The sequence below is a fragment of the Meriones unguiculatus genome, chromosome 7 (assembly GCF_030254825.1).
Source record: "Meriones unguiculatus strain TT.TT164.6M chromosome 7, Bangor_MerUng_6.1, whole genome shotgun sequence".
Lineage (NCBI taxonomy): Eukaryota > Metazoa > Chordata > Mammalia > Rodentia > Muridae > Meriones > Meriones unguiculatus.
Window position 1 is genome coordinate 17,932,625 of NC_083355.1, and position 23,790 is coordinate 17,956,414.

Below are 23,790 nucleotides of genomic sequence, written 5' to 3' on the forward strand. Positions count from 1 at the left end.
TGACCCCTAGAACCTCCCTCCTGCCCCCCATCCCTCTCCAGACACTCTCCGCCCCCGGGCGCGGCTCCAGGTGAGTGCTCACCTGGGGCGGGGCGGGGCCCGCCGCTGACCCCTCCTCTAACGGGGCGGGTCGAGCGCCGAGGGGCCAATGGGGCCGGGGGCTCGCCGGCCGCGCTGCCCCCCTCCCCGGGCGGCCCGCGCCCCGCCCCGCCCGGGTTTAAAGCCCCGCGGGCGGCTGGTGGCGGCGCTGCGAGCGCCGAGTGGCGCAGGGAGATGCGAGAGTGCGCCCGCCGCCGGCACCATGCGCCCCGCGCCCGCGCTGGCCCTGGCCGCGCTCTGCCTGCTGGCGCTACCCGCCGCCGCCGCCGCCGCCGCCTACTTCGGGTCAGTGCCCGTCGCGTCCCCGCGCTCCGCGTGCCCTAGCCCCGGCTGTAGTCCCCCGCGAGGCCTCCAACTCAGTCTTTTGCCCAGACGGGACCCCCGGTCGCCTCCCAGGCTTACTTCGCGCCCGGATCCTCCGTCCCTGGCTCCCTGAGCTCAGACTTCACCTCCCTGTCTCCAGTCTAAGTCTCAGTCCCCTGCCCCGCCCGGTTCCTCCGCCCGGTGCCTGTCAGACTCCAGCCCAAGCCTGGGGCTCGGCTAGCGCCGGGGATCTTGGCCTGACAGCTCCGGTCCATCCTGTCTCTCCTGGTCCAAGCGTCGGTCCCGGGCTCCCGTGTCCTCTTCAGAGTCCTTCTCGGTGCCCTGTCTGTCCCCATCCTGGGCTCTGTCCGGCCACACTCCTTGCCTGCGATTCCTGTGTCCTTCGCTTTCTTCCTGCAGGGCTGAGACCTGGACACCTGGCTGGGGGGAGGGATTGGTGGTTAGGGGCGGGGAGGAGGCTGAGAGTTCCGCTGATCCAAGGATAGGGGAGATCCCGGGACTGCGGGGCTTGTCGGTTGGAGGTATAAAAACTGTGTTCTGAGAAAGTGCGACCAAATTACATCCCCCCATCCCCGAGCTGGCTTGGGGGCGTGTATTCTAGGGTTCACGGTGAAGAGAGGGAGAGAGGCCCATTCTGGGGTGTACATGGGTAGGAAAATGATTGTAGCTTGTGGTGACATCTGGGGGACGGGGCAGGAGCCTCGAGAGGAATGGTTGGAAGGAGAGTTAAAAGGCACTTGTCTGCAAACGTCTTCTCCGACTCTAAATGGAGGGTTGGGGGTGGCAGCGATGGCAGGGGTCATAAATTTTAAGATCACCTTCCTGACCTCCACCCAAAGCAGGCTCCAAATGTTAAACGTTAATCGTTACCCTTTTCTGCCAGCTTCGGTCCTAGTCAGGCAAGGCTCACAGTCTGGGCACAGCAGAGGCTGCCTTCAGGAAGCCACCACTGGGGAGGGGGGTGCTTGGGGGGGGCAACCTCCAGTGGCTGGCATAAGGGCTGTAGGCTAATTTCCAGGTCATGACCCCTGGGGTCTAGGCAACAACGGCTCCTGAAATATATGGGGAAGGTTCGTCAATCTCCAGCCCAGAGCAGATCCTAGTGGATGTCGATCTGGGAGGACCACTCAGTTCTTGGGGACTCAGTGTCTCCTTTTGACACCCCCTCACCCCTACCCGGAGCAGCGGGTATGGCTCAGCTCAGGGGGAAAGAGCTTCCCTCGGTGGGCACCACAGAAGGGAGAGGATTCAAGCCCTGAGTTCAATCCTGCTACTTTCAAGCCTCTGTGCTGTCGGCGGCCTGTCTTAACTACTCTGTTCTTAGTGTCTGGACAACAGTGCTGGAGGTTAGCTCATACAAAGCTTTCAGGACAGTGGCTAGTGCGTAGTAGACACTCGACTAACGATTTCTGAAGACGATGATAGAGGAAACCAAGAGGTCTCTCTGAGCTGGAATAGAGAAGGAAGGGACACCAGACCATTCCCATGATTCCTTTGTTTCTTTGGGTTTTATGGTCAGAGGCAGGAGTAAAGGTCAGATGAGTTGGGAGGAGAGGGCCCCAGGAGGCCTGGACCATCCTGGCTAGTATGTTGGAAGGGAATGAAATTTTGGGGCTGGGGAGCAAGGGACAGCCTTAAAAGCAGGAGGGAGGATGGTTAATTATGTCCAGAGCGAGAGCAAGACACTGAGTGTTGGAAGCCTTCCTTGGAAGAGCTGTAAAGGTCCACACAAGCCTCACGCTGTTAAATGTTTGGGTCCGGGGCTCATGGGGGCAAACTCTCTTGTGACTTGGGTGGACCAGGTTTCCTAGCCTCCCATCAGCATTTGCTGTCTGATATCAGTCATCCACACTTTAGTGAGACCGTGAGGCGAATGTGCTTATCCCTCCTTAGGTCAGTTGCCTTTGAAGTCTCATTTCTAAGTATAACATGAAATACTTTTCTTTTATTTCCTGATGAAAGGAAATTCAGCGATCAGGAGAGCAGGTGACAGCAATTTTGGTACCAATCTTTTTGGGATCTTTGCAGTCAAAGACTTCAGAGCGAGGAGTGGCCGACCCCCTGCTTCAAAAAGGTCACATGCTATCCCCGTTTTTCAGATCGGAAACAGGCAGTGGCATTTGCGTCCCCAGCCGTATTCAGTAGGTGGCAATGGTGACGTAACAAAGCGAAGCAGAGCAGGTGTCTAAACATCACTTTTGCACAAAGCCACTTTCTCTCATAGTGCCCTCAAAGCAATGCCTGGGTTAGGTAGAAAATACCCAGGAAGGGCCAGGGAGTCACCCGATGTCACACAGCAGACGGCGAGGGACAGGATAGAAACCAGGCCCTGCCTTGTATTTGTTTTCCATGCTGTGTAGGGCCCCGCTTCATAAGGTATCGTTGTGTGATGTCTGAGGGCGACAGCTGCCACAGAGGGTGTGGCTTGGAGAGCGGCCTCCCTCTGCTTGATGAATTCTCTCAGACCCTCCTGGCCATGGCAGGAGAAGCCTCGCACCCTTCCACAGTGAGACAGGCAGGATTCCACGAAACTTCTAGCCCCTCAGGCAGCCTCTTAAAGGATAGCACTGGGACAGGAGGTGGCTGGAAGGCCCACGCTGAGCACTTGGTACAAGGCAGGCACCTGCTGGGTTATTATTCGTCGCCCAGGCTGCACACCTGCCCCTAAGATGAGCATTATCACCACTGACACCCTGGCAAGGTTAAAACATCTGCCTAGCGTTGCAATAGCCTCCAGCAGACCAGGCTGGGATTCAGACCTGGGACTCAAAGGCTCCTGCTTTCACAACCTTTTCTGAGCCAACCCTAGAAAAGGAAAGCACTTAGCCAGTGCAGAGGCTGTCCACGCTTGCAAAGGGCCGCTGACGTCAACTGTGCCTTAGTAGGTGGCGTCTACAGGCTTGGAGTGCTTGCCCCTCAAGCAAGGGAACCTGAGCTTGGAGTCCCCAACACTAATGTAACAAAGCTACATGTGGTGGCATGTCTTCGTGCTGGAGAGGCTGGGACAGGAGGATCCCTGGGTCTCACCGAGCAGCTAATCTAGCCCCAGTTGGTGACCTTCAGGCCAACAAAAGACCTCAAAGATGAGCAACCTTCTTGGGGATGAAACCCATAGCTGTCCCTCTGGCCTCTGGAAATGTGCACACACAGGAGCAGTTTCTAGTAACAAAGATCCCAGGGTGACCTCGGGACTGAGCTGGGTGACAGGACCTAGCATGTGTTCAGCTCATCATGTAAGGGGTATGCTGGTCTACCAGTCCAGGCTAAGGCACAAAGCCATTGGAAACCCTGACCGTCCAGGTCTGTCAGGGTGGGGAGCCTTGGGTTCTCCAGGTCCTAAGGACTCTGTAGACGAGAGACTTGATCAGGACAAGACAACAGGCGCCTCAGAGGCAGGACTAACTCAGCCTCTGAGCTCTGGCCTACCCTTGTTGTCACAACCCCCTGGGAGAGCCCCCCCCCAACTGACCAGTGGTGGGCCAGCTTTCCAGGCTGTTTCTCTGCTTGGCGGTTCAGGTGCTGTCCTTGCGGGTGCAAGGAAGAGAAAAACACCACCTGAATTTCCGCCCCCCAAGTTCTCGTCACATATAATATGGCACATTCATTTTAAGAACACCCTCTAGCTCTTTCGAATGGATACACCTTTATAATCCCTTTGAGGTGACCACAATTATTATACATTTGTAGATAATGTTTACTGAGGTCCATCTGTGTTGCTGCACATAGCAAGAGATCTTTCATCTTTTTAATTTTTGGGGGTTTTTTATTATTTGTTTTCATTTTTAATGTGCATTGGTGTTTTGCCCACGTGTATATCTGTGTGAGGGTGTCAGATCTTGGAGTTACAGACAGTTGTGAGCTGCCATGTGGGTGCTGGGAATTGAACCCAGGGTCTTCTGGAAGAGCAGTCAGTGCTCTTAACAGCTGAGCCATCTCTTCAGCCCCTGCCCTTTCCTCTTTCTTCCTGAGTTGTACTCTATCACACGGGCATACCACGAATGTTTGTTGATTCCACAATTAATAGACATTTGGGTTAGTTCTAGCTTTCAGCTTTCCCCAACAAGGCTGGTGCGAGCGTCCATGTACACCCCTTCTGTAGACATATATTTCTGTTTCTCTTTGGCAACTGTCTAGGGGACTGGATTGTTGGATCACCTAGCAGGGATATGTCTAATTCGTAGGGAGCGGCCGAACAGTTTCCAACATGGCTGTGCTGTTTGCGCAGAAATGTCTGCCCATTCTAGTTGTGCCCCCATATTGCCAGCTCTCCTCAGCTTTAGTTGCTGCAGTTTTACTGGTGTGTACTGGTATCTCCTTGCAGTTTTAATTTGTATTAGCCCATTGGCGAGTGATGCGTTGGACATTTTTTTCATGTGACCGTTAGAATATCTTTTTTTTACTGGTTTGTCTTTCTATTAATCCAGGTGTTCTTTATATAGTTTGGACACAGGTCCTTTGTCAAAGGGCATTGGCAACATTTACCCATCTGTGGCCTTTTTCATTCTCCTACTGGGATCTTCTAAAGAGCAGAAGGTTTCGGCAGGGCTAGCGGGTGGCACAGGGCTGTGATTCTGGCTACACAGAAAGCTAAGGCAGGAGATACATAAGTTCAAGGCCTGACAGAGCAACTTAGTGAGGCCCTGTCTCAAGAAGAGGAGTGTGGTATGTCTTAGTGTCAGAGCACTTGGCTGGGATGTGAGAGAAAGAGGAGAGGGGATCGGGACAGGCAGGGCTTTTGAATTTGTGACATCCGGCATGCTGTCAACTTTTTCTTGTATGCCTTTTCTCCCTATGTTTCATTCTAGATGCCTTGCAAACTCTGCTTTTACAGTTAAGCCTGTGAATTAGGGTGCACGATGTGAGGTAGGGAGCCAGGCATACTGCTTTCCACACGGGTCTTTAGGGTAAGGCAGACATGAAGCACTGCAAGTTCCTTAACTTTGTCCATCTTTTCAGAAGTTGCCCTGGCTGGCCACATCCCTTCGTGCTTTTGCATCAGCTTGTCAACATCTACGCGAAAGCCTGCTGGGACATTGACTCTGAACTGTACTGAATCTAGGAACAGACTTATAGAAGACTGAGCAGGCTCCTTCAGAAACAACCCATGTCTGCCTGCCTGGGGCTTTGTGAGGTGCCTTCAGCAACATTTGTGGTTCCCATCCTATAGCTCTCTTGTGATATTCCTCCATGACAGGAATGTGGGGTCCAGATAGGGTCTTAGGTAGCCAGGGCTGGCTTCAAACTCACTATGTTCCTAAGTCTGGCATTAAAATCCTGATCTTCTGCCCCTCCCTCCCCTGACTCCCCAAGTGTTGGGATGGCAGGCCAGTGACACCCGGCTTAGGGCTTACAAATATTTATTAAAGCTTTCTCCATGTTCAGATAGTGTCATTCTTATTCAGTCCCCCTTCCCATACTTTTAGAAATGGGATCGGGTCCTGAGTAAAACAGGGTAAGAGGACCAAAGGGAAAGGAAATCTTGTGGCCGTGCAGTGATGGCTTAAAGGCCAATCTCCCTGGTAAGAATCACTGTGTTTGTGGGTAGGACTTCCAGCCGCCTGCCCCTGGTTGACAAGTGCTTTAGGCTTGGGCTCTGGGTCAGACCATCCACCTCGCCAGGGAGAAGTGGACTTGGGGAAGGGAAGCAGAGTTGGGATCCTCTCCTGCTGGAAGATCAGCATGTAAGCATGAGATATTAGTGCTTTAGGGAGTGTGTGCTCAGGCAGGGCTGGTCTCAGGAAACGGACCAGATTATCAGCGAAGGGTCATCCCTATGTTGGCATCAACCAGAGCAAGATGAGAACGGTCAAGGCTTGGCTCAAGTGTGGCAGTTCTCAACCTAGGGGTCGAGACCCCTTCTGTGTGTCAACCGACTCTTTCACAGGGTGGCTAAGACCATCGGGAAACACAGATATTTACATTGTGACTCATAACAGTAGCAAGAGTATAGTCACGAAGTGGCAATGAGGATAATTTTATGGTTGGAGGTCACCATGGCATAAGGAACCGTATGAAAGGTTCCTAGGAAGGTTGAGAACCACTGATCCAGTATAAGGGGTATTGGCTACCTGGGTGTGGTGGTGCATGCCTTTGCTCCCAGCATCTGGGAGGCAGAATCGGGAAGATCTCTGCGGGTTCAAGGCTGGTTTGGTCTGCATAGTGAGTTCCAGACCAGCCAGGCTTACTGTTCTCTAGGCTACACAGATCAGCATTCGAATCCTCCATTGAGACTTACTAAATGGCACCCGGTCAAGTCAGCTGTTTTGACATCAGTTGGGAAACAGCCTAATTTTTCTCTCTCAGGGTTGTTGCGAGGGTTAAATTACACAGGGAGGAAGGTGTGGCTCAGTGGTAGGACACTTGCCAAGAGCATGGGCAAAGCTCATGGGCATCCCCCTGCCATGCCCACCTTCAAAAGAGCATATACAGTCCTGAAATGTTCCCCACAGCAAACAGGCAAGAAGTCTAACGGCCTCCCTAGAGCATCCCATGTTAAGCAATGTTTTGGCCACACCTGTTCCTCTCTCTCTATGTCTTTCCCCCAACCGTCCCACATCACCACTTTCCACACATGATGTTGTTATGCCACTGTGATATCCCAGAAGGTAGGTGCTGGGATGGTTGCCATCTTACAAAGACCAAGTGCTCTGCCCAAAGTCACAGGGCGGGTGGCTAGCCGTGCAAGACTGAACTCTACCTAGTTTGTGGGACTCCCGAGTGACCTCTTTGTCCCTCTCATTTCCCCATTGCTGCTCTTGTCCTTCACTTTCATATAGGTAGCCTCTGGGGGCTGGAGAGATGGCTCAGTGTTTGCTCTTCCAGAGGTCACAAGTTCAATTCCCAGCAACCACATGATGGCTCACGACCATCTATAATGTGATCCGGTGCCCTCTTTAAAAAATTAGAAATCAAAAAAAAAAAAATTAGAAATCATATATGCAGCATCTTCTGCCCTCTTGGATAAATCTTGTTATCCAAGTTTTCCCGTGCTCGTGTCTCTAGTTTTCTCAGAGCTCCCTGTGGCCAGAGGTCATGGGTTCCTGTTGTTGGCTAGGTCATGTTCTTATAGCCTTTGCTGTCACCCCTATTCTGCATTCAAAGTCTAGGTGGACAGTGTTCATTTTCTCTTGCTGGCCATCCTCTTCCTTCATGCCCTTCTCCATGCCCATTGCAAGTTCTTCACCCAGGCCTCTACCAGGCCCTGACCCCTCTCTCTGTCACCATGGGACACACCTCACCCCTCAGGCTCCTGGGATCAGCTGCTTGGGCATTTCATGAGCAGCAGGCATGAGCTGGAGGAGGAAGAGAACATACTTCAGGAGGTTGCCTCCGTCTAGGACCCCTCACTAGAGAGATGAGGACTGAAGATCGTAACACTGTTTGGTCTGAACTCTGGGCCTGTTTATCCCAGTATGCCAAAGCCCTAGGGTTCACTGAGCTTTCCCGAGTTTGGGTTACTGATAAAGTTTTGTGAACCCATAGTACCATGTCACCATGAGAGGTTGCAAAAGCTACTTAGAGAGAGAGAGAGAGAGAGAGAGAGAGAGAGAGAGATGTCAGTTTCTTGACTGGTCCTCAGCAGGTTTCTAAGGAAACTCAAGCACCCCAAGATCAGGGGGATCTGGCTCTCAGAGACCTTCCAAAAGCTGTAATGGGGTCTGAATGACCAGAGCCAGTTGGCCTTGAAGTTAATTGCCGAGCTGAAAATGCAAGAGTAACCAGGGTGAGGACAAGGCAGCCTCCTGCAGAGCCCGGCCCCTTCGCAATGTCTTCCCTAAAGGTTTGCGTGTTTGGAGGTGGTGGTGTTACAACCTGTTAGCAAGCCTGTGGGGGAAGCCATTGGGGTGAGTCCTGGGGAGGCATGGACTACACTAACAACAGCAACCGATGTACCCGGCAGGTGTCTGAAAGAATGGCACAGTAGGGATGGCCACAAGGCTCTGAGAAACCACTAAGGCCTCCCCCACTAAGAAACTCATCTCTGACTTAGAGAAACCACGCAGCCAGCCATGTAGAACTAACTGAAGGCACTCTACGCATGAAGGTGGGGAAAGACAAAGATGGAGAGAGGACCGCCAAACAAGGACTTCCTGGAGGAGGCCAGGGAGCCTCACGATGCCCGAGACTCACCTTTCTCACCTCTGCATTATGGAGTCAAGTGTTTTCAAAGGCAGTGGCTAGAAAAGTTTCCAGGGACATGAGGGCTTTGAGCCCAAGAAGAGAACTGGCAGGCAGGAGGGACATCATGAAAATGGACATGGAGGCTAGGCTGAGATAGGCCTGGTTGGAGGGTGGGGAGAGCCTATCTAGGCCCAAGGGGAGCAGCCGTCTCTCTGTTTAGCCCTGGATGGAGTTGATACAGGCCAAGGTGGGAAGGTATTGGGGTCTTTCTCCATTCCCAAGGGTGAATCTTGCATTCCTTCCCTCTCCAGGCTGACCTGGGCCACCTTTTCCCTGCTTGAGTATTTAGAAGTGGCCATCTGGCCCCGTGTGGGGTGCTGTAGCCATCCCTGGGGCCCGCAGGAGGGAAGTGACGCCTCTGCCTGGACCCTTGCCAATGGGCAGCAGACTGTCCTTGACCCAGAGTGAACATGCACAGGCATGGGTCTTCCTAGCCTGAGCCTCTGCCCATGGGAAGAGGGTGCCAGCCAGAGTCAGGGAACACTCTGGAGCCTCCCAGAGCTGGTGAGCTGGTCAGCAGGATCCCACAGTTAGGGTAGAGCTGGGGGAAAGGGATGCATTCGTGTTCCCCTCTTCCATAGCTCCCATCCTGTGTGTCCCTGATACTACTCTTCCCAGAGGTACTTGAGCCTGTGAACCCAAGGGGCTGGGGAAGCTTGCCTTTAGAACTAGGGTAAAGAATGAGTTTATTCATTCTCTTTCTGTCTCCCTCCCTCCCTTCATCCCTCTGTCCCCTGCCCCCAGCTCCTACAAAATTTAGTTCTTAGGCACTGACACTGTACTGTCACACTTTAGTATGAATAGACTGGCCACTTCTGCTAAGCCTATTTCTTTTGTTGTTGTTTTTGTTTGTTCCAGACAGGTTTTCATTGTGTAGCCCTGGCTGTCCTGGAACTCACAGAGATCCACCTGCCTCTGCCTCTGCCTCTGCCTCTGCCTCTGCCTCTGCCTCTGCATGCTGGGATTAAAGGTATGCATCACCACTGCCAGGTTCTAAGCTTTATTTCTGACTTTCAGCTGAGGAGACTGAATTTCAGACCAGGAAAATAACTTTTTTGTTTTAAAATGGAGAATCTTCCTCTCCCTAATCGAGGTCCCATCTCCCAGCCTTCCCAGCTACCCAGGAGGCTCAGGAAAAGTACTGAGAGGCCTTTTCCCCAAACATTCATCACTTCGTGTTTTGTGTGTCCAGCACCTCAGGCACTGGCCTCGGGCAAAGGCTGGGTTTTACTTCCTAGAACCTTTCCTATGCTCATGGAGAAACTTCCAGGAAATGTGGGGAACTTCCAACCCCCGCCACGGTCACCTGGGATGATAAATCCTATATGAATTCCATGGGTACCAGACCTTTCTTCTCTGTAGACCTCTTCGACACACCCAGGAGTCACCGGGGCAAAACATTTGGGCTAGATGAGAAGGCATCTCCTGACCTCCCATGTCATGGTCTCAGGGATGTTCAGCTGTACCCAGCCAAAGCCCTGGGAGATGCTTGTAATTCCAGATTCCCGGAGACCAAGGATCCCTCTGTGCAGGACTGGCTTTGGGGACGCTCTATGGCTGCTGTGCCACCTGAGCGACACATGCCAGGAACAAAGGCCTCTCTTCAAGGCTTTCATCTGCGCAGAGGGAGGGGCAGGGAGCGGGACTGTTTCCTCTGCAGATGTTGAATCAGCGGCTCTAAATCAGGACACTGCTGGGATGTAAAATGTTATCATCTGTGTGGCTGGCTGCCACTGCCCACTCGCTCTGCCAGCCGCTCCCTGATGCCACACTCAGCTCACAGCCTGGGAGGCAGGAATTAGAAACAAAGCCCACAGCTGGGCCAGGCTCCTCTCTCTCTCTGAGGCGGGACTAGATCAGCGTGAGTTTCAGGTAGGAGGCTGTGGCCAGCTTCGTTCCCCAAGGTTAGGCTTCTGGGATGTGAGGTTAAAGTTATGAAGGGAACAGGGAGTTAGGGAGAGGTGTTGTGAGTAGTCCTGTTCCCTGGTGAACCCACCGTGAAGGATGCTAGGCGCATGAAGGAATGAGATGGAAGGGAAGGCCAGAAAGAACCGTAGCAGAGGTGAGAGGAGTGCCAACCAATTCAGCTAGGCTTCAAAATACAGGCACCTTAGTGATAGAATTGCAAGATGACCCAGGAGCTTCAGAAAATGGGGTCCAGAGGTAAATAGGGGTGGTGCTGTCCAAGAGGGTGAAAAGCCTGAGGTGGTTGTTGGCTACCTTCTCAAGAAGGATTGTCCAGTGTCCCATCAGGCCCTGCCCACATGGAGCTGCCCCCTGCTGGAGAGAGGAGAAAGAAGTGGTGGGGGGAGAGGAAGGGATGGGGATAGGGGGTGGAATAATATGTGTACAGGTGTGGGAGTGTACACACAGGTGTGGGAGTGTGCCGAGACTCAGACAGGGCCAGCATGGGGCCCGAGATGCTCAAGATGAAAGCACAAAGGGAGCACTGACCATGCGAACAGCCCGGCAGCGGAAGCCGCTATCAGAAGCATCTAATGGGGCTCTGCAGGGCCGAGGCCAAAGCTCCAGGCAGCTCAGGCTTTCCTGATTCTCAGGCAGCAAGTGGCCTGCAGTTGGCATGGGCCCTGGTACCAGGCTCAGCTCCTTGCCCCTTCAACCAGATGCCCTGTCATTAATCTAGTGCCGTGGGCACCATCTGTACCTCCCTATTCCACGTAGTCACCTGCATCTTGGGGCAGCCTCTCCTGGAACCCACAGATCATCTGGAGCAGAAGCAGCTGGAGGAACAGCTGTCTTCCCTAGCCTGGAGTACCCCTACCTCCCTTTGCAGCTGGCAAGACAGAGCTGGCCAAGGCCAGGCTGTCACTTAGACCAAGAGCCCAGGTACTACTTGCTGTTCCTCAGGTGGCCAGGCTGATTCAAAGATTTCTTCTTTCTCTGTCTCCTTGGGCTCTTAGGGAGTTCACATGACTCTTGGGCCCAACCAAGTTCCCACCAGGTTGTGAGTTTCTGGGGAGACAGGCCCATGTCCTTATATTCAGCATCATGTACACAGTTGGTGCATAATAATAAGAGCCCTTATCTGGTGCTTACTGTGTGTCAGAGAACCTTTTAGGGACTTCCTGGACATTAACTGGTGTGATCTTATCAACAAACCCTGAGAGGATTATTGAGTGGCCCCTGGGGTCTATCATTACTTTTCTGCTGCTTCCTGAACAGCCGTCATGATGTGGCAGCTTTAACTAAACCTGTGACTGGCAAGGGTGTAAAAGGAGGAGGGGATGGAAGGGCCAGGAGTGGACAGAGGATGTCCTAAAAGTCAAAGGATGTGTCCTCATATGGGACACAGCCTATCACCAGCATAGTGATAGAACCATGGACCCAGACTGTGACCCAAGTGACACAGCTCACTGCAGATGAAGAGAAGGAAGCTGGTCACGTGGGCTGTTGTTTTGTAAGGAAAAAGGAGAGGTCAGAGTTGGGGTGGTGGTAGGAGACAGGAGGGAGAGCCCAGCTGGGCCAGAGCACAGGTAGCCTGCCGGTGTCACGGTCCCAGTGGCTCAGGGCCACAGAGTCAGGCAGAGGTCTTAAGGAACTCTGTCCCCACTGTCCCAAAGGCTACTTAGCAAGCTCGTGAGTTCCACCTCCTCTGTGGTTTTGATCCTGTCACAGGTGATATTATTACCTGTGTCTGAGTTTCTGATTGGCATGTAGGCACCTTACAAATCCCTTCAGGGATCCAGTTGTTCACTCTCAACTAACATGTGGTTGATGGGAAGGTGGGGTCCTTGAACTTGGGGTGTCAGATACCATACCACCTGGCCACTGAAAAGGCTGCAATCTGCAATGCCCAGGATTCTTTTGTTTTGTCTTGTTTTTGAGACAGGGTTTCTCTGTGTAGCCTTGGCTGTCCTGGATTCACTTTGTAGAGCAGGCTGGCCTTGAAATTACAGAGATCTGCCTGCCTCTGCCTCTCCAAGTGCTGGGATTACAGGAGTGTGCCACCATGCCCGGCTGCTCAGGATTCTTATGGAGTCAGGAAGAACCTTCCATGGTGGGTGCCATGGGGCAGGTGAGCAGAGAGGAGCTTATTAACCCTGGTAAGGAAATGGCCAAGTGTTCTCCATTGGTTGTTATGCTACCATTTCTTCAAAGATATCATTTCCCAAACTGCAACACCGAAAACACCATAAAAGCGACGTTGAGTCCTAGGAGCCCTAACAGGTCCCTTGGGAACCCCATGAAAATGATGGGGAACCTCATCCGAAAGTGTCTCTGGGTAGAGTGGGGCCCAGCAGTGCCCGAGGTCTCTGTGCTTGGCTGCCTTTCCTGACCATTAATCACTACTGAGTGTCATTACCACTAATAAAATTAACGGACTTTATACTGGATTTCTGGAGCCATTAATCTCAGGGCCTATTACACGAAATTAAAAAAGCAGGTGCCCGTTGATGAGTGGGAGAATGTTTGCAGAGCCACAAGGGCCGCCTGGGGAATTCTGTTACTCTACAGCCAGCCACAACACGTTATAACAAAAGACAGTGACCTTAGGGAGACCAAGCAACTCCCAGCCAGGACTCCACAGTGAAAGCGTGTCAGGCAAGATGCCTGGAAGACTCTGGAACCAGGGCTGGAAGCATTCCCTGCATCCTCTCTTGTACTCTTGACTCTGCCATTATCAAAGCATTCAGTTCCTTCTTCTCCCTCCTCGGCTCAACTTCCTCTCTCTCTCTCTCTCTCTCTCTCTGTGTGTGTGTGTGTGTGTGTGTGTGTGTGTGTGTGTGTTTTCCAGATCTCAGGCTTAGCCATGCAAGGAGAGAAAGGAAGAGAAAGCAAGAGCGTGCTCTTATTATCCAAATCCCAATTTCCCAGAGAAAAGACTGGCAAACGTCATCAATTCATCACTGATCTAGTGAGTAGAGCAGAGTACCAAGGTCATGTGAAGCACATGACCATATGGCAACCATAATTGACGGGAGGAATGAGTGGTAGAAGACCCAGTCACATACCCATAATATTTTGAAGCCTTCAGTATTAGGAACTCAAAAAATATCATGTGCATGTATATGTGTGTGTGTGTTTGTTCACGTGCATGTATGTATGCATATATGCCACAACAATATAAGGAATACAATATTTGGTGCATTACATATAGCATATAATATTATAATCATAAAATAATAATGGCTATTCCTTTAATTAACTTTTTTAGAATATTGAAAAATCAAACCTAGCTCATGCTAGGTAAGTGCTTTACCACCAAACTGAGTTACTTGTCAGTTTTACAACTTGCTGTGTAGTTCAAAATGACTGTGAACCACGCCCAGATTAAAGATGTTTCTGCAGTTCTGGTGACTGGTCCCAGAGCTAAATGCATAGCCAGGCAAATGCCCTATCAACTACGTCCCCAGACCTAACTCTGTGTGTGTGTGTGTGTGTGTGTGTGTGTGTGTGTGTGTAAGACAACCTTGCACAGTGGTCCTTCTCTTCCACCTTGTTTGAGACAGAGTCTCTTTGTCCTTTGCTGCTGTGCGTATCAGGCTAACTGGTCTCCAAGATTCTCCTGCCTCTACCTCCCATCTCACCCACCGTAGGCATACCGGGATTACATGTGTGCTACCACATCTATCTTTACATGGATTCAGGAGATTTGAGCTTCCATGGCAGATACTTTTACTCACCAAAGCCCTTCCTCAGCCCTCTGCTGTTATTATTGATGAATATGAATCAGGCTTTAAAGGATGTATAGCCCCATTGGCCAAAGCACCCGTCATACCCTCTTCTTCTCTGGAATGTCAATAAGCTACAAGGCAAGTCCCAGTTTCTGAAACGGGAATTGTGTGAGCCTAAGTTATGCCTCACCCCAGCCCCTGGTGTGGAGAAGACAGCCTTTTGGAGGCCGTGTGACTGCTGACCGTGTGACTCCAGCAATCCTGGAGCTGCCCTCCACACTGGAAACCATTCAAGGTGGGGCCTCACCAGCAGGGGCTGACCTCAGGCGCTGCTCCTTGCCTGCCCAGGGTCAAGCTCCGAGGGTTTCCTGCCAGGCTGCAGGGAGGGGTCTGGGTCTGGGCCTGGTGGACTGGAAACTTACCCATTTGCCCCCTGATTAATGTTTAACGGGCCCCTGCGATCACTGCGTCTGGGTGGGGAGCCCAGGCCAGGCTGGGCTCGGGGGAGCCGATAGCATCTGTCTGTGCTCAGTGTTTCGGAGATATGCTCCACGACGGGCTGGGTGCACCTGATAGACTTGGAATCTACAGGGGCACCTGGGGCCTGGCCAGGACCTCCACCTTCCACCGATGCTTCCTATTTCTCGGGCAGACAGAGAGGCTGTGGCATCTAGCCAAATGTCCCGGCTGAGGCAGGTGACTCCAGCCGCAGCCCCAGACTCTGGGGCATAAGGACCTCTCTGACCACTCTGGGCTTGGCCACAGGACTTACCCGTAGCCAGGGGCACGTGAACAAAGGTGGCAAGTGGCAGGCACATCCAAGTGGAAATGTTGACAGCCCCCATCTGGTCCCACCTTTGCTCTTTTAGCCTTGCTGGGAGAGATGACTGTTTCCAGAGAGGCACTGTTTTCTCTAGCCTAAGTCTGGCAATGATGTGTATCCCATCCACGGGGTGCACCAGGGTGAGGGGGACAAGAAACACATATCACTGTCACACAGAGGTCCTGGGAGAGGAAACAGTCCTAATTCTGGATCACACCTTGCTAGTAACCAGCCATGCCTGCCATCCGAGCCAGTTACCACTTTCCACACAAAGCCTCCGCTACCCGTCAGGACAAAGGGAAAGACTGTCTACCTACTTAGAATGTAAGGCACCTTGAGGAGGAGAGAGGAGAACTCCAGCTGGCAGGAAAGCAAGCCTGCCTGGCCCGACTTTGTGCTTTCTAGGCAATCCCCACAGCACCCCTGTGGGGGCAAGGCTATTAGCTGTCGTGTCTGCCGAGGAGGAAGCCAAAGATTCAAGGTTGCCCTTAGGATGTGGCAGGATTCGGCTTAGAATTTGGCAGCCTGACTCTAGAATCGATGACTTTGGATATAGAACATGAAGTCTGGGATTTAAAACTCCCTCCCTTCTCCCTCTCCCTCTCTCTCTCTCTCTCTCCTTCCCTCCCTTCCTCCCTCCCTCCTCATTCTTCCTTTTTCCACACTTCTGTTTGTACCAGGGCACCAAGTGGCCAGATGGTTGATGATCTACCCGAGACCTGGGAACCAGCTAGGCTGGCATGGGCGTACTTGAGCAGCTATGTAACACGAGGGGGCAGAGGGAAACAGGGACCTTGGCTGGGTGTGTACTCTGTGTCTTCACCCCCTGTGCTAAACCCTGGTAGCAAAGTGGCACTCCCCCCCCTCCCAGAGTGACTAATACTGCATGGGACATCTCCCATTCTCGGACAACTCAGCAGCTGCCCAGGGGATGTGGCAAAAGTTCAGATTTCCAGGCCCTGCTCCAGGCCTATGAAACAGAACACTCAAGAGCAGGGCTTGGAAATCTGTGTTTGTCCGCAACAGGTCTAGCTGTGTAGCCCAGACTGGCCCTGTAGTCAGAGCATTCTCTTGCTTTTAGACCCTCAAGCCCAGGGATTGCACGTGTGTTCCCCCACACCCAACCTAGCTCTGTATTTCTACTAAGCACTCAGGATGACTTTCCTAGTTGGGCAAGTTGGCAAAGGAGGTTAGATCGGAAGAGCAGACTAGAGTCTGGAGAACATGGGCTTGGGGTTTGTCACCAGTCCTTTCTACATAAGTACCTTGCTCTTCTACTCAATAAGATGGGGGGCATAAATCCTTTGGGACTGGCCTGCTACCCAAAGGGGGCAACAAACGAAGACAGCCTCTTTCCATCCCTGTGGGATGGTCAGCTTTCATGCCCTCCAGGCAGGAGCCCCAAGGCTCATCCTCTCTCTTCTCACTCTCTCCAGGCTGACCGGACGTGAGGTCCTGACACCCTTCCCAGGCGTGGGCACAGCGGCAGCGCCGGCACAGGCTGGGGCCCACCTGAAGCAGTGTGACCTCCTGAAGCTGTCCCGACGGCAGAAGCAGCTGTGCAGGAGGGAGCCTGGCCTGGCCGAGACCCTGAGGGACGCCGCACACCTGGGGCTGCTGGAATGCCAGTTCCAGTTCCGGCAGGAGCGCTGGAACTGCAGCCTGGAGGGGAGGACTGGCCTGCTGCAGAGAGGTGGGGAGGACAGCAGGGAGGACTTCGAGGGAGAAGCAGGAGGAGGGAGGAAGAGGGCTGGCGGAGGGTTGGGAGTGGCGAGCTGGTTATGCCCGGGCTCTGCTGGGCTAACCACCGGGGCACAGTCCCGAGTGAGAAGAGATCTGGGAGTTGGTAGGGGTCTGTGGAAGGCTGGTGGTTTGGGAGGACGGAGGAGCAAAGAGAACCCAAGAGAGAAAAGGACACAGCGTGCCTGGAAGAGATGACAGAGGAGGCGGGTGGCCCCGGCCACCTACTAAGTGGTCCAAATGTGCAAGGGAGGCAGATTCCTTCGTCCACACACTCATCTGTCGCGTTCAGCGTTCATCACATCTGTTGATGCGTCATTCCCCCTTTCCCTTCCTTTCCCTTCCCACCTGACTCCCCCTTCTTCCTCATCCTTCTCCACCCCCCCTCCATCCATCTGCTGAACATCTGTAGAGGCCCCCAATGAGTCAGGCACCAGGCAAGGAGCTGGAGGCACAGGCTGAGTACAGCGCTGTCGCCCTTGGCAAGTGCCCCTTCTAGAAAGAGAGAATGAGTCGTGGTGTGACTCTATTGCCATGTGGAAGTGACGTGGCACGTTTACTATTGTTGTTTATGCATTCTTGGAGACTAGGCCTCCGTAGCCCAGGCTGGCCCGGAACTCACTATGTGACTTGCTCCAAATGCTCGGCAATTTGTCCTGTCTCAATTTCCCGAGGGCTGGAATTGTGGGTGCGAGCCTCCCACCGTGCTTGGATCTACAGCGGAGACTTCTATGAAAATGCAATGACGTATGCCGGAGCGACCGGCCCTCCTCTAGCCAGCCACGCTCTGTCGCAGGGAGGGTCTGAGGCAGAGCTAGCGGCCTGCTTCCCTTTCTTTTCAGCCATCGCCAGCGCCCCAGATACACTGAGAGCAGAGGACTGGGGAGGTTCCAACTGTGAGCACGATGGTAGTCCCAGTACTGGGTGGATGTCAGGCGCGACCCCTAAGACTATTCTGTCTCTGGGTCACCTACAGTTGGTGGCAGAGGACATTTGAGAGACGTTAGACATCGTAGAGATCCACAGGATCAGGCTGTCCCACTTGTCACAAAAGGATTTGATGACGGTTTCACCTCAGCCTGGCCCTTTCTGCACAAGCGACTGAGATTATCAGCCCTGTCCTGCCACCCCCTGAGAGCTGGGCACATGTTTCCGTGTAAATCTGGAGGTCATTTACGGGTCAGCTGGCAGCCCGAGTCTGAGGGACAGGTATCAAGGGGAAGCCTTCCACAGCGTGTTCTTGGGCTCACACTCTCCTCAACCTACCAGCCTCCTACCCCACAAAGCTCCTGCCTTCAGGGGGCTGCAGATGGCCTCTGAGCTTCCTCTCCCCCTGCACAGGCTTCAAGGAGACAGCCTTCCTGTATGCCGTGTCCGCAGCTGCCCTCACTCACGCTCTGGCCCGGGCCTGCAGCGCTGGGCGCATGGAGCGTTGTACCTGTGACGACTCCCCAGGCCTGGAGAGCCGGCAGGCCTGGCAGTGGGGTGTGTGTGGTGACAACCTGAAGTACAGCACCAAGTTCCTAAGCAACTTCCTGGGGCCCAAGAAAGGAAGCAAGGACCTACGGGCGCGAGCCGATGCCCACAACACCCATGTGGGCATCAAGGTGAGTGAATACCCTTCCTACTGCCCAAAGTGCTGTGCTGGGCAGGGAGCAACACAAAGATGCCCCGGGATGAACTTCAGACCCCCTTCAGGGAACCTTCTCTACATGTTACTGGGCACTAAGGGGTACAGAATGCTGGACATCATTACAGTGGAGCCAGGCTTGGCATTGTGCCTTGATAGGGTAGCAATGTGTTTAGAATGGAGTCTCCATTCTGAGGACAAAGCCAGCATCATTTGACAGCTTCAATATGAAAACTGCCAGGTCTCCTCCAAGAGAGGAGGCCCAGAGAAGGGAAGGGACTTAGCTGAGGTCACACAGCCATGCGAGAAAGGAGAGCAATGAGTCTCTAGGTCTACGGGAGAGAGAAGGCAGGGAGGGGCTTTTAGGAAACTGGGCTGCTGTGTTCAGTTGTGCAGGCTCTACACTCCACAGGAACCCTGGGCCAAGGGGAGGGGATGTCGGCCAAGATCTGGCCCACACTGCCTGGGTGTGCACTGCCTAGAGGAAGGGGAAACTTTTCCTAGTTTGCACAAAGGTACCTTGAGGGTCTCAGGTCATTGTAACTCTGGTCCTGTTTGTCACCTTCACATGAGCCTTCCTGCCTCTTCTTCTGTTGACACTCTAGGCATTAGCACGGCAAGACAGGTTTAGACCACTGTCAGGCCTCTTCTCTGCCTTTCTCTGCAGGCTGTCAAGAGTGGCCTGAGGACAACCTGTAAGTGCCATGGTGTGTCGGGCTCCTGTGCTGTGCGGACCTGCTGGAAGCAGCTCTCCCCCTTCCGAGAGACCGGCCAGGTACTGAAGCTACGCTATGACACGGCTGTCAAGGTCTCCAGTGCCACCAATGAGGCCCTGGGCCATCTGGAGCTCTGGGCACCTGCTAAGCCCGGTGGGCCTGCCAAGGGCCTAGCGCCTCGGCCCGTGGACCTGGTCTACATGGAAGATTCTCCCAGCTTCTGCCGGCCCAGCAAGTACTCTCCCGGCACGGCAGGCAGAGTGTGCTCCCGAGACACAAGCTGCAGCAGCTTGTGCTGCGGCAGAGGCTACGACACCCAGAGCCGAGTGGTGGCTTTCTCCTGCCACTGCCAGGTGCAGTGGTGCTGCTACGTGGAGTGCCAGCAATGCACACAGCAGGAGCTTGTCTACACCTGCAAACGCTAGGCCTCCCCTAGGTGAGCCCTCGGCACCGCCAGGACTCCCTCCCAACTGCGTGCGCGAGCGTACCCCCGCTGATGCGCATGCCACGCACAAGAGTGGGACACTCACCTCTCTTCCCCACCAGACCATTGGCTGGCCTTCTCCCTTCCCTGACACTCAGCAGGGAGAAACAGAGCCCTGCCTCCGAGTCCCAGGATCACCAACCTGGTAGAGGACTTGGGGCAGGAGAACAGACTGAGGAGAGAGGGGAGTCCATGAGGACCAGGGGAGGGCAGGAATGGGGATGCCAGGCTGGAAGAGAGAAGCAGCTTCCTGTCTCAAAGCCGACAAAAGCTGGGAGGATGTGGAGGAGGAAGGCAGAGCTGGCTGGAGCATGGGGCGGAAGGGCATCCAACTGAGCTGGCCAACCTGCTTTCGTCTTACCCTGATGGCAGAGAGTTCTGGGTGCCACATGCCTGCCCTGATCCGGTGGCTCTGCTCCCTGGAGACTGTTCGGAATGTTTATTGGAAGCAAGGGAAGCCGTGTAGGCTTGGGTGGATCGAGTCTTGAGTCCTGGCACTCAGGGCTGCCTTCCTGTCTCTGTGTCTTGAGAGCTGAGTCCCTTAGAGCCATCCGCCTCTGCCCAATGAGACCCCAAAATGCATGTCAGAAGGATGCAGGAGCCAGTGTCCAGGGCGGGACTCAGATAACGCAACTAGGGTTGAGTGGGGAGACAGTGACCCTTGGTGGCCAAACGAACCTTTAATCACAGCCCAGAGGAGGAGAGAGGCAGTGTCCTGACTGGGGAGAGATATGACTGGCTCTGTACTGTAACACCACCCTGGAGTGTGCGCTGCCAGTTTCTGTGACTGGTGTCCACCTGAGCTGCAAGGTCCCCGTACGTGTAGGAAGCACAGCACCGAAGACTGGTTGGCCCGCGGGCCACAGGTCGGCTTCACCTCTGCTCTCAAGGATGCTTATGCAGGCTTTTGCCCTGCCTAAGCGTCTGCTAAGCTTGGCCTCCTCAGCGGCCCCATTCATTTACTAATGACTCTTCCCTTGGGCTCCCACCAGAGGAGAGCAGAATAGCTGTTACTGGATCCTTTGGTCATTGTTAATGCCTCCCAGCAAAGCCCTCTGTGAAAGGAGAGAAAATAGTCCACACATACAGGCTCACACAAGCACACACGCAGCCCGGCCAGGCACAGATTTCCCATGGAGCAGTGCCCATCTCTCCAGTCCAGGACAAAGGCCTCATCGGGCTCACTCTGCTGGAGGCTGGCAGGGACCAAAGCCAACCAGGAGGAAGCGACCTCCTTTGGGAAGGCTTTGGCCACTTGGCCTGCCGTGCCACGCCCGCCTGTAAACTTCCTTCCACCCTGAGCCCTCTACCCCTCTACGAGAGCAGGAAGCTTCACAGTCGGCGGGAGCTGAGCAGCATCCCCCATGCCAAGACCTCCATTTGTCACCCATCTTCTGTGGCTCGGGCAGCATGAAGATGCTGGAAGGATCTTTGAGGGCAGAAGCTCCAAGGAGGAGCAACAGTGACCTGACACCCTTCCCCGGAGTGACTTGGCTGGTTAAAGGAGCCCACCCATGGCTTGGCAGGAGGAGAAGAATAGACTGAGTACTAGCTTTCTAGTTTCTCGATGAAGGGATATTTGTTCCTTGGCAACGGCCGTCATTCTTCTCCTCTGTGACCTCTACTCCTGCTCTTCCAGGAGGCTACACAGGCAAGAAGGGAACCTGGAACAACGTGGGGACTAGAACACCCTGACCTACAACCAAGCCACCTGTTTGTGCCCTGACTCTATGGCCAGGAGGGCTGAGGGTTTGGAAGGGTCAAAGTTGGACCTGAAGTCTAGGGTGTGGCTGGCCATTAACACTAATGCCCTCGGATACCCTCAGTCAGGCCCTCTTTTTCTCTTCTCCTTTCTCTCTCCAAGGCCCTTTTTTCCCCGTTCCCCCTAAAAGCCCATCACAGCCATGCTGGGGCCCCTCAAACTGGAACTTTAAGGGAGATATTTACAGGGTATTTCTGCCTACCTCATACGTATAGTTCTTAGAAAATAATTTATATAGCTAAGATATATGGGAAAGTATTTATGTTATTTATATAGCTTCTCTATTTCTTGGGCACCATATGTGGGGTTCCCGTGTTTACCCAGAAGCCTCTGGAGAAACACAGATGGGCCTGCCTGGGGCATTGCAGAGCTGGATGCCAGGTAGCTGAGGGAGACCTCAGCTCCTGTCTCACAAAAGTCTGTCTTGGAGCTCTGGAGCATACATCCCTCCTGAGATGAGTCCTGTGAGACCGAGCGGGATCTTCCGTGTGTCTCTGCCTCCGGCCCCAAAAGTTTCGCTCACAAAGGACAAAAAGGATGAGCACACTTTCCACTTTCAGAAACATTCACTCTTTACCTTCCCTTGATCTCCCCCCGTTCCCCCATGAGGCTAGGGGAGGCCACACCACTGTACCATTTTCCAGATTTGGCCCAGAGATGGAGGCGTGTGCTCAAAGTCACGAAGAAGGGAACGATGAGTGAATATTGACTTAAGCATTCCCCAGGAACCAGACAGAGGCCTGGACCTACCTGGAACCCGAGAGTCAAAGCCGGTTGTTCTCACTCTGAAGCTAGGAACTAAGTGAGGTCCTTACTGTGTGTGACCCCAGCCTTCCGCCATGGATGGCATGCTAGTTTCTCCAGCAAGCTGAGTCTCCTGTCTCAAGGACTGGGACTTCCTGAGAAGACTGGCGAGACAAGGACTCCATGGAGGTTATTCCTCAGGATCCTGCAGCCCAAGTTGCCAGAAATGACCATAGCCCCCAGCCCCTCCCTGCCCATGTATGAGTTTTGTTTGTTTTGTGTTTTTCCTTAAAAAAAAAAATTGACTTTTTTTCCCACTGGATTTCTAATATTTTCTTTGAAAGTCAGTTGCACTGGCAAATGGGACCTGCATCCCCTGGCTGCCGGCATTGGGGGGCATACCAGACAGGATGCATGGGGATCCCCAATTGGCCCAGCGTCCCCTGACCTTCCTTGAGTCATACATGTTCCCACCTGGCTTCTATGGGCATGCGGAGCCTGTCCCCTGGTCTAGGTAAAGCCAGCTGCTCTGGCACCCTCTGTTCCCTGGCAGACAGAGCACCGTACTCAAGGTTAGCTCTCAGTTCCCCAAGGTTCCTCTCTCAATGACCATGAGCTTCCAGCGCTTCCCACCTGCGCACATCCGCGAACCCCAGCGGAGGCTCTTCTTCGCTAGGCGCTGGCACAGCCATCCACCTCCCAGCGATTACTGAGAGAGCTGCCTAATGAGGGGGGGCAGCAGTGCTGAAGAGCAAGTCCCAGCCTCCTGGGGGCTGCCATCTGGCAAGGGGAAAGCTAACAAACCAATAAACTATGCACTGGATATTTGTGCTTCCTTCTTCATTGCTGTTGGATGTGTGTGTGTGTGTGTGTGTGTGTGTGTGTGTGTGTGTGTGTTCATGTGTGTGAAAGTGCATGGGAAGGTTCTAGAATATGCCCCCCCCCAAGTTTTGTTTGTTTGTTTGCTTGAGACAGGCTCTTTCACTGGCCTAGGGTTCACCAAGTAGGCCAGGCTTGCTGGCCTCCCCATACTGGAATTACCAGCATGTAACCACTACCACCACCACCACCACCACCACCATCACGCCTCGCTTTTTTTTTTAATGTGGGTTCTGGGACTTGAACTCAAGTCCTGTGTTGGCAAGATAAGCACTTTACTGACAGAGCCATCTCCCCGTCTCATTTGTACTTATTTGTCTTGGTGTGTTGCAATGCCTTGCCCAGTAGATGCTGCCACCTGCCCTGGCGAAGGAATGAAGATTAGGAAGGCTCCTCATGGCCACCAGCAGGCAGCAGGGCCAGGCTGAGCACAGGTCTACCAGCCTCCGGAACAGGGGACTTTTCCTCCTCACCCTTCCATGTCTCCCCTGGGATTGGTAACGCAGGGATGCATCCCTTGTTATAAATTCTGGGTAAATTGAGGCCTGGAGTAAGGTCATCATTTGACCCAAAACACTCATCAAGTCAGACCAGGCTAAGCATATTTGCAGAAACCCCACTCTGTGGCAGCATGGGAGAATGTAAGCCGTAGAAAGCAATTCCTTTGGGAATTAGGGACCTGCAAGGACCAACAAGAACGGCCGTGCCATGGATTGGGCCCTTTATGCACCAGCCCCAGACTCCCAGCTTCAGCTGTACTGCTCTCCCAGCA

At 53.5% G+C, this 23,790-nt stretch overlaps 1 protein-coding gene across 1 annotated transcript; it reads left to right on the forward strand.

Moving 5' to 3' along the window:
- Nucleotides 1-241: 241 nt before the first annotated feature.
- Wnt9b (Wnt family member 9B) lies at nucleotides 242-22,964 on the forward strand. Its single transcript, XM_021631852.2, has 4 exons — nucleotides 242-384; nucleotides 16,500-16,756; nucleotides 18,145-18,410; nucleotides 19,101-22,964. The coding sequence occupies exons 1-4, from the start codon at nucleotides 302-304 to the stop codon at nucleotides 19,572-19,574; spliced, it is 1,080 nt and encodes a 359-aa protein (XP_021487527.1). The 5' UTR covers nucleotides 242-301; the 3' UTR covers nucleotides 19,575-22,964.
- Nucleotides 22,965-23,790: the final 826 nt, after the last annotated feature.

Coding starts and splice junctions, on each gene's coding strand:
- Wnt9b (XM_021631852.2), top strand. CDS start 302: ATGCGCCCCGCGCCCGCGCTGGCCCTGGCCGCGCTCTGCCTGCTGGCG. Junction 16,757..18,144: donor GACTGGCCTGCTGCAGAGAG/GTGGGGAGGACA, acceptor CCCCCTGCACAG/GCTTCAAGGAGACAGCCTTC. Junction 18,411..19,100: donor ACACCCATGTGGGCATCAAG/GTGAGTGAATAC, acceptor CTTTCTCTGCAG/GCTGTCAAGAGTGGCCTGAG.